The 10,772-nt window shown below is 38.2% G+C and overlaps 1 protein-coding gene across 2 annotated transcripts; it reads right to left on the reverse strand.

Annotated features, from left to right (window-relative positions):
* Nucleotides 1–630: 630 nt before the first annotated feature.
* Nucleotides 631–8,083, reverse strand: nr2e1 (nuclear receptor subfamily 2, group E, member 1). 2 transcript variants are annotated; one of them, XM_056445362.1, is made up of 9 exons: nt 8,014–8,083; nt 4,632–4,777; nt 4,119–4,206; nt 3,130–3,365; nt 2,873–3,019; nt 2,647–2,743; nt 2,339–2,488; nt 2,091–2,196; nt 631–793 (listed from the first exon to the last, which is right to left on the reverse strand). In XM_056445362.1, the coding sequence occupies exons 1-9, from the start codon at nt 8,069–8,071 to the stop codon at nt 631–633; spliced, it is 1,191 nt and encodes a 396-aa protein (XP_056301337.1). In that variant the 5' UTR covers nt 8,072–8,083. The 2 variants fall into 2 exon arrangements, with proteins under 2 accessions (XP_056301337.1, XP_056301338.1); XM_056445363.1 differs by having other exon boundaries at nt 8,047–8,071.
* Nucleotides 8,084–10,772: the final 2,689 nt, after the last annotated feature.

The following is a 10,772-nucleotide window of genomic DNA, read 5'->3' on the forward strand; positions in this document are numbered from 1 at the left end:
TTCTGCTACAGAAGGCAGAACAGGAATGAACTTGCTCTTCAGGTCTGACTCATGGGCCTTTGGTTTTCAGCACTATGTCAAGGGGACAGCGACCTACTTCCCTACAACATACCTCATGATTTCTCTTTTATTTTTGGTTTCTTGTTGACAAATGAATAATATTGGTGCTGAATTCAAAACAGCATTGGTCAAAAAAGGTACTTGGTCAATTGGACACAATAAACGTCCCATTTTGAAATGAATGATTGTACATAACCTCACGGACACTCCATTCAAATATATGACTACAAACTAAGATCATTTTGTATTTAAATCTTGAAAGAACAAGAACAGATTAAACTTGTTAAGTTACTTCCATAAACGAACTTAAATAAAGTAAATCAATTAGGAAATTACTGGTTAAAAGTTCATTTTTTTCTTTCTAAGCAGTGAGCTCAACTTGTAGAAATTGAGTCTGTCTGTGTTTTTATAATTTCCCTGCGTAAAACATCTTGACATTGGTAGAGCTTTATTCTCCAGACAAGTGCGTGATGTGTCACATTAGGACATCTGGTATCGTCCACATCGTCCCAGCGTCCATGCGAATGCCAAGGTCAACGATACATTTTGTTTTCTCTGTCTCTCAGTAGCTCATATATCGCTGGATTTGTACATGTCGGAGAGCAGTCGTGTGATGGGAACGTTTCCAATGGTCTTTTTGAAGAACACCTCTTCAATGGTGGATGGACCGACTGAACGTAGAGCAGGCAAGAGCAACAGCAGTTTCCCAAAGCGACATGGCTGAGTGGGGTACCTGAAAAGCAACAATTGGTTTAGATAGTACTCGAAACTCCGACTTGGCATTTGCATAAATTCGTAATTATTACTGTATAGTAGTTGTTGTAACCGCTGATATTTATTATGATGATATTGAAATGTTTAACTATTTTACGAATGCACTGTTTAATCGAGTGATTTCGTATAGACTCACACCCCAGTCACGATTATTTTAGGGCGGGTTTTTTCAATTGATACGAATCCACTAAAAGTGTGTTCGTACTATAGTGATTTGGTTCGTTTGTGTCGTACACTTAAATGATTGCTGCTTGTTCAAACTACCCTATTGAAAAAAACAGCTTAAACCAGCCTAGGCTGGTTGGCTGGTTTTAGCTGGTCGACCAGGTTGGTTTTAGAGGGGTTTTGGCCACATCAAGGCTGGTTTCCAGCCATTTCCAGCCTGGTCTTAGCTGGTCAGGCTGGGAGACGACCAGCTAAAACAAGCTTGACCAGCCTAGTCTGGGAGACCAGCCTAAACCAGCTATGTCCAGCTTAAACCAGGCTGGTCAGGCTGGTTTTAGCTGGATTTAGCTGGTCATTTTCCAGCCTGACCAGCTAAGACCAGGCTGGAAATAGCTGGAAACCAGCCTGGAAATGGCCAAAACCCCTCTAAAACCAGGCTTGTCAACCAGCTAAAACCAGCCAACCAGCCTAGGCTGGTTTAAGCTGGATTTTTCAGCAGGGTACCTATTTAAAATGAGCTGAAACAACACAGTTCTTTGTAATTTCTCTGTTCAGTCCACTTAAGTTTATAAAAAATTAAGTTAACTTAAGCTTTTTGTGTTGGGACAACATGAAGGAATTGTGTTGGTCCAACTACTTGGTTAGGGGATTTGTAGTTCCCAGTATGCTTTGCGTGGGATTGGATTAAGAGAGGGAAATGTTGAGTTAAACTTTTATTTGATAAAATCATGTAGGACCAACTCAATAGCATTTAATTGTGTAAATAGTTTTTTAGTTGGTGCTAAACAAATTTATTGGACGGAAATCCGGCCCTCAATTAAATTGAGTTCATCCAATGAGTTGTTTTTTGGTGTATCTGAAAAGACAAGATACATTTACTCCTGGCTCCCTTAATTACTCCATCATGTTTTAGTATTTAACGTTATATATATATATATATATATATATATATATATATATATATATATATATATATATATATATATATATATATATATATATTGCAACTTTAATCAGAGCAATGCGACCAGGATTTGTTTCGTTTCGATCGAAGTATAGATTTACTCATGTTCCTAAAAGTGCTGGTGTACCTGGTGTGAATGTAGCTGTTAAGAGTCAGCTGGGCTTCGTCTTGAAGTGCTGCAATGGCACTCGCGTTGCGAAAGCTCCTCAGTTCCGAGCCACTGTGTGTTGGAACTGTGCAAGAAAGGAAAGACGAATGGTTGTTTATCTCAATTTAAAGCATTCTGTGATTAGATAATTTTTGATAAATATTACAATAATAATGTTTTTAGCTGTATTAATTACCAGATTTTATATAGTTTATACACAGTCTCACCTGCTTTGAATGTGACTATGCACTTGAGACAAGCAAACTCAGTCGCGTCCAGCCTGAGCTGCCTGAAGCGCGTCACGACCTCCTGCAGCGCCTGGATCTCCGAAATTATTTTGTTGAGCCTCTGGGAATCTGTGTTCTCGGTGTTCATTCCTAATTCGCAAAAAGGCATGTAAATAATTAAATCCAGGTAATAAAAGTACGACTATAACTTTGTAAGCAGTTGTAAAAAATTGAAATAGCTATTCAATTGCAAGCTTGTTAACAACCATGCACTTCGCAGGCATTAATACGGTGTAAATATGCCCTACCTGAAACAGCTAGGAGGGTACTGGAGTCTACTGGAATGGCCCACTGCGCAATGCCCAGCACGAACAGTTCTCTCCATGCATCTTCTAAAAGGATCAACTAAATAAAGGTAAGGTTGTTAATTAACGACTTTAAATTTAATTTAAAAGCATTTGATTTACTATATTGGCTTCATTTAACTTAAACATTGGCATATAATTCGTGAAAACGTCAAAGACTTCTGTTTACCTGATCAGGTAGAGGGAGTGTGGAGAAGGCAGGAACGCTCTTGGCCCATTTAATGCTCATGAAGAGCAGACGCGCGGCTGATTCGCACACCGACTCGGTCGCCACTTCATACAGGTACATAGGGGTGCCGCTAACTTCATGAGGGTACTAAAAAATAATCACAGTATTCGAGAAATAAGCGGGGTTTTACGAATTGCGTTTGAGTTTACCCTTAAATGAATAAATTCATTTGTTTTAAATCGTATGTGATAGGCTACCTTTGGTGTGGGCTGGGCAAGTCCCACAATCGCCTGTCTTTCCGGTGTGCTTGTGACCGTGTTTAACTCCAGATTGTGAGGCTCCAGCTGTGTGACTGTAGTGAAAAACGGCGGCCCCGGGATAGACGTGGATGGGAAATGGGTCGACGAACCGTTCACCTCTTTATGCCCTCGGAAATAGAGTGCCACCTGTTTTCGAATAGTTGATGTCCTCGGTCCCCTTTCGTGCTGCACAGCTGTATTGGTAAAAGAGTCATTAATAATGATGCTATAAAAATCTGTAGATTAGTAGCCTAACACGAGCCAATTGCTAATTTTGATGGATTCTTGCGTTTAAGATCATTAATTAGGCTACTACTTGTATTAGTAGAGTTTTATTGAAAAATAATTGCATATAGGCCTACGTTAAGTAGCAAAATATTTCCAAAATATTCAGGTGCTTTTTAAAGACAACTTTTTTTGCATTGTACGTATTTTTCTGTAAATATAATAGACATAAGTAACTTTCATTAGAGTTATTCAATCGTTTTAATAATTCTATAATCTATATAGTCTATATTGTTGAGGTACAACACACATGATGATCAAAAGTATAATCTCTTTCTTATAATAAATAAATAAATAAATATAAACAAATAAACTGGTAAGCAGCTTGTTGATTACAACTAGTGGACGAATTTTTAATATGCTAAATGTGTATTTTAGAAAAATCTTCATTGATTAGCTACTATTTCAAAATGACAAAATTATTTTTGAATTTTATCTTAGGCGTTTCATGTATAAAATGCATTATAAAGTAGGTTAGATCTGGACTAAAAACAAACATAGCCTACTATTTAATCTATACGAGTGGTAAGTAAAAAAATTTTTGCCGTAGCCTACATGAAAACACCTAAATCAATTGCATGCAACATAAATAATTACGAAATAATTTTCTATTATAGCTATCAATAAATTTGTTTAAATCAGACAGAAATACTACAACCTACCATCTTTATTCATATTCACTTCTAGACATTTTTTCAAGCGACAGGCGCGACACTGATTTCTGTGTGTCTTGTCAACTGGACAGCCGCCCTGTGGGAAAAAAAGAGGAAAGAATAAGGAAATACAGTCGGCTAGATTTCGTTTAGCTCTAATGGCACACAAACAGCCTCTTCTGCTATATGCTCCACTGATCTCCACTCCACAGGTATGTGGGAATGACAGAGTAATGACGGCTATTGACTCGCTCCCCCGCCGCACGGCCAATAGTCTCATTCCCGCCTACCGCTCTCCAAATCCACCCAGTCCTGCCGGTGCGTTAGATTGGATTACACCTGTTACACTAGACGGGGCAAAGGGCCCTCAAAGGCGCGGGAGGGGGCTCACTTCTGGGATAATCTTTCAATTATGAAAATCACTGGAGGTGTAATCTAGTCCTTAGACGCGCTTGCTTAGATCAAATTAGCAGACGCTGTTATGCTTCCAACACATTGCTGTAATTGATTAGTATAGCTCACCTGTGTGCCAGATTTGCAGACATACGTTCTGTTTCTCCTTATGCTTCTCTTGAAAAATCCCGAGCATCCATCACACGCATAAACACCGTAGTGCTTTCCAGAACTTCGGTCTCCACATACTTTACACGGAATATCCAGAATCCGACCTAACAGAAACAGAAAATATAGTATGGGTGAAAAAAATTAAACAACCCATATTGCTAATTGTTTGTTGATTAAGACATTTTGTAAAGTTATACATGTTAGAATCATCTGATAGCAGATGTTTTGCTTTTCTTTCTTTTTCTTTTTTTTTTACTTCAAATTTGCATAGTATATGTTTAACTATGTTGCAATTTAGACCGAGCTCATGTAATTACACTATCGAACAGAAGCTATTTTGTTGGCTATCGGCTGCATGTATCGCCACGAGGTCACCAAACACTCTTAAAAAATAAAGATTCTTTATTAAAACATTTTACATAGGTTACATAAAGCGTTTCCGTTGCTGAAAAAAATATTGAAATAATTAAAATCTTGTTTTTTGTGCAGTAGACCTACCACAAAATGGTTATTTGAAGACAATTGTAATTAAAGTTGTCAAAAAAATCTCTAAAAAATGTCTCTTTGAAATCACTGAGAAAAATCCATTTGAGATTTATGGGTAGACCTAGTATCGCGTGGTTCACCAAAAAAAAAAAAAATGTTATACTTTTATCTCTCAACTATTAAATTAAGATTTACGCAAATGTGTCACATCTTTGATTTTCTGAGGACCCAAAAAGAGCGCGAAACGAAAAATGCACCTGATCATATTATTGAAATTATTAGAAAGTTCTCGTATAGCTTTGCACTTCCCAAATCTTTGTCCTATAGCTAAACAAACTGTCGTGCTAAAATGTTGTGTTAAATGACGCACTTTTTATACGTCAGGCTATAGGAATGCATAAACAGTAGGCCTAAAATGAGGGCGCATCGGTGGGAAGCGTCATATCGCAGGTCCCATAAAACAATGTTCAGTAGACGCGCACAATGGCGACATTAGGGAGAGTGTTAACTTAATGATTTCCCCATTGAGGCTCGTCTGACTGGCCTGGTCTCGACAAGCTGCCAACCCCGCTTCATAATGAAGCTCGACAACTGCTTTCTTCGTGCCGTCTATAGGCTCGCGGATTAGGGAGTGACACGGGAGAGGAGAATAATACGCACCAGCGAGTTTCAGCGACTCAGATGAAGTGTATGCAAATGAACTTGGAGTAAATGAAAATTGTGATTTTTCTTGTGTGTGCAGAACACTTTTTTTTTCTGTATTTAAGTCTGTCAATAGAGGCATATTTGCATGTATATGGGGGAGTCGTTTAGAGAAACGGCTATGTAATTACACTGACATATGTCCACCTGCTCATTGATTTTCCAATGACCCGTCAAAAAGTGTAGCATGGGAATTCGGATATAGACCGATAAAGACGGAGAAGGAAAACGACTTCATGCTCTCTGACTTTTTAAACCAAGAAAAGGAAGGAAAAAAGCTGCATTTTAATGCGTTAAAACACATTTCTTTTCTGTGCGTGGCAGATGTTCTACAGAAATGATAATGACTTTTGTGAATTGTGACGTGAAAGTGACTGTGTCTACCTTCCTATTTTAACATTTCAGAAAGTGCGACGTTCTCGAGTCAAATCTTGATATAAATGTAGCTTTATTAAATATTTCATTACCAACGGTGGGCGCTTGAATAATAATAAAGAAAAACTCAACTTGTTGCATTTGTCGCTTTGAAACTCGAAAATTGCTAGATCAGTAGACGCTTTTTTAAATGCATGATTAAAAGTGCATTTACAATTTTAGTTTTAAAACATTTTACCCCATTCTGTGAAATTCTGTAATTTATGTGATTATATGATAATTAAGCCCATCAGACCAGATAGCTGTTATTTCGATGAAGGCCTACTGTTCTCTATCCAGATCAGATGCCATCATCGCATAATTCGACAGCACACAATGGTAAGGATTGGTAAGAAACTCATAATGAATTGAAGGCGGATTTGTTTTAGGGAAGGGAACACGTCTTTAACTTTCCCCTGTGGGGGTCCCGGTCTGATGCATTGTTCGTTGTAATTGTTTAAGGACATATGGCATATTTCATTACTGTAATCAGCATCAACCCTGGGACCTGCTGCACTAGATTAGGTGCAGTTGTGAGAAACTGTAAATTTAATGGGTCTTCGACCACCCAAACAGTGCAAGTGCCGCTATGTTACCCCTATAATGTAAAGAAGAATTACTAAAGAGATTTTAAATGTTACCCGACAATTATTTATAGAGTGAAATGCGTCTAGAACTTCTTGAAAACAGTTTAAGGCTATGTTTCTGAATAAGGAAAGAAAAGTTTAGGCCTCAACAAAATTACTAGTTTGTCCGCTGGAATTGAAGTTAATTACACATTTGGATAAAAATTATGCCGAGCTAGATTTAATAATTGTTTTCGATATAATCAAATCATCAGTTATTTACAAATCATTACTAATACTATTGTGCATTTTAAACAATTGTAAATGGGTTACCTTATTTTGTTGAATTCTACTTGAATAATTCTCTTGCATTATTTAAAAGTCAAATCTCACATGCATGCAAATTTTTATTTATTTTTCTAGTCTAAAAGGTCAATTAGAGGTGTACATTTTTAACACCACAAGCATGCAGATCTTCTCGAATTACACTAAATATTTAGTTTTTTCTTCAAGAAATGTTTTTTGTTAGATTGTTTTTAGAATTGCAATCCTATAAAATGAAATGTTATGAAAACATTCATTTTAGATTAATTTTAGGCCACTTGCATTTTTGAAATAACACGAGTCAAAAGAGATACTCGGAGCAACTTAAATAGAGAAACAGATCTGCTTTGACACATTATGCATAGTTTGCGCATACCTAGGGACCAGTTATGAAATAAAGACTGTTGGAATACATTTAGTAGTACAATTTTTATAGTTTCGAAAAGACCTCAGTACTTATTTGCAAAATGTAATGGGGAAGCAGCACAACACCACAACTAAATGCAAACTTATCTAAGCCGTTCCAAGCTCATCCGTTTATTGATTTTCTTAGACTTTAACACCTGAACATAGGCTATATTCGATATTGATATACACAACGTTTAGCCTTAATTGAGATAATCTTGATTGTGCTATCGGTGTTGTAGAGGCAGACAACAGTGTGACAGCATGTAAACGTTTCGACATGCGTTTGACAGCTCTTTGGAGCTGATATTATTTTTGTCACATTGACCATACTCAATCATTTTTTATTATTATTTCGTAAACAAAACGAAGTTGCATTTTGGTTCGACATCACGCTATTTCTAAGAACACAATAGTCCTGAAAGCAAAGGCAGTTTACTCACTGGATTTGACATTTAAAATATCCAGACAACCACTTGTTGAACCAGCAGGCTTGCTCATATTGAAGACCACGGCTCCGAGAAATCTGCTTTCAAAAGTTCAACTTTTCAGGCCCAGGAGAGTCTTAACACTTTTGACTTGGATTGAAGAAAAACGAAGCATACATTTAATATCCGATTTGCGGTGCACAGCTGGTCCTTTGATTTCTCTTGCAGTTTCTCAGTGTGTCCAAATGTACCTCTTGTTTTTCAGCAAATAAAATCCAAATTTCGTCTGACTGTTGATTGATGATGGATGCAGCTTCTCAGATGATATGCCCAATGTGGTCTCTGAAAAGTTGGTGCAACTAACTGTGAAACCAAACCAAGAACTGCACCGCTCAACACCTGCTTCAAATGTACAACGTGAGCTGGGAAATGCGTCGCAGCCCGAGCCTAGAGAGTGACTTTGTGATGTGTACCGTCAGATTAAAGGTTTGGTAATATGTATGAGATGTATTAGAGTAGGGGGGCGGGAGAGAGGGAGGGTGGGAGGAGAGCCCAACTTCCTTTGACCACTTAGCTTTTCCCTGCCTTCTGCTTCAACTCCTGCTCGCGCGTGACGTCACGGGGACGAATGAAGTGATATTGCATACACAGTGAGTCAGACACTGTCAGAGGCTAATGGTGCGCTCTATGGGAATTGATTAGGATCAGCAAGGCTGTTTAAATGACCGAATCAAACGTTTGCCGCTGATTAGGAACACATTTACATCCCTAGAGAGTTCACTGACCTAACTGCAGACACAGGCTGGAGTAAATTGTTTAAGCATTTGTTTAAATAATGCTTAAAATGATGAACACTTTTTATTTTGTTCTGTCTCGCAGTGCACTTACTTTCTCTCGCGCTTTCCCGGATCCTTCCATCGCGCGCGTGCACCTGTTGCTCCGTCCTCTCTCGAGCCCAAATATCACACTGTTTCACAGCGCTCTCTCAGCTTGCCAGCTTTTATACGCACAGCGTCAAAATGAGAGGATTTTTTGAGAGTATATTTTTATTCTGAATCAACATGGGCGATGTTGCAGTTATACTAAATGGTAAACATTTTATTAATATAAATGAGCCTTTTAATATAATCTCCTCAAGTGCGTCTTTTTACATTCTGTTTCTGATAATAGCCTAACCTAAATGTACACATATCTGTTTGAATATTTTTATTCTATATGTTGAGGGTAGGGTATTCAACCCTTAGCCTACTTTGTATATTCTTACAAGTTACAAGTTTTTGCACAGTATTTTACACCATTAATTTAATATTTTGCACACGCGAAGAAAACAATCCTCTAAACAAACATTCAACGCCTCTGCTCATGCGTCTTTCGCGGAGTTACAATAATATTATTGAGAGGAAAATTAATAGGATTATTAATAGCGTTAATCGGATGCATTTTAGACTGACTCATTTATACAGAAGAAGTATGAATAAATATTGCCTCAGACTTAGAAAACATCGGTATTAAATGAAGTATTGCGCGCGCTCTGTTTCCGACTCCCAGGGGACACATGCGTGCGAGTTTCCCTCGTGTAGAGAATCACAACTGTACCCCTTTGCGAGCGTGCGCAATGACATCTTGACCTTAACAGCGTGCCATGTTGTGGCCGCCGCCAGCAGACACCCATATTTTAGGTTTAATTATGAACATTCCCACGGTAGCTCGGGGCCATATGGGAGCCCTAAATCTCGGTCTAAACGTGGCGAACGGGGGCGTATCTAATCGCAATTAGTGATTGTCATGTCCTCCTTTAAACGGTGTTCTCAGTGCACTGAAAAGAAATTAGGATTTTTGACAGGTGAATGACTGCACATTCAACTGTGCGTTTTTCAGGACCTGGTGTGCCAGACTGAGAAAAACAGTGTCACAGTAGGCTCATACTGCATGTGTGCATCACCAGCAAACTTTAGGCCAAGACTTATTAAATCAAAGCAAGCAATTTTTTTCTGTTTAATAGATGTCTAATAGACATCTAAACGTAGACAGCTTGGCTAAACTTAGGCTGTCAGTGAAAGTCTAATAGAGGAATGATCCAAAACTAGAGTAGTCAAAGACAGATTTGACAGACTTTATATGTGTAGTCATTTATTTCTGTTTATTCCATGACTTGTCTCATTTTGGCCTATTCTTAGATATCTATTAGATAACCAGAATTTAGCCTGGTTTTAGCCAAGACAACTATGTTTAGACATCTATTAGACATCTATTAGACATCTTTTAAAAACAAAAATTGCTTGCTGGGTATTGCCTTAAGTTTATGGACTTCTGTGGACAGTTTGGTGTTCATGTATGTGATTGTAAACAAATCTGACTTTTTCTGTCCTCATCTCTCTTTTATTTTCCCATTTTCTCCATCTGTGTGTGTGTGTGTGTGTGTGTGTGTGTGTGTGTGTGTGTGTGTGTGTGTGTGTGTGTGTGTGTGTGTGTGTGTGTGTGTGTGTGTGTGTCTTAGGGGTGGGGTGGTCTGCTCGTAGTAATCTGCTTAACTCGCCCTAATCCTGTCATTCATAGATAGTCTTTACACAAACATAACCAACATCATGGTTGCCCCGGCTGCTTGCTTTCACTTTTTGTGCTTGTGACTCTCCTCTCAATAACAGTCAATGAAAATCTCTGACAAAGAACCATCTGATTGTGTATCTAGTTGTTGGCTTGACAGAATCAGTATGCAACTGCTTACTTAGCCCTTAAAGTGGAGAGGGACAGCAACACCATCTCTTATCCTTATC

This window comes from Danio aesculapii, chromosome 20, assembly GCF_903798145.1.
Source record: "Danio aesculapii chromosome 20, fDanAes4.1, whole genome shotgun sequence".
NCBI lineage: Eukaryota > Metazoa > Chordata > Actinopteri > Cypriniformes > Danionidae > Danio > Danio aesculapii.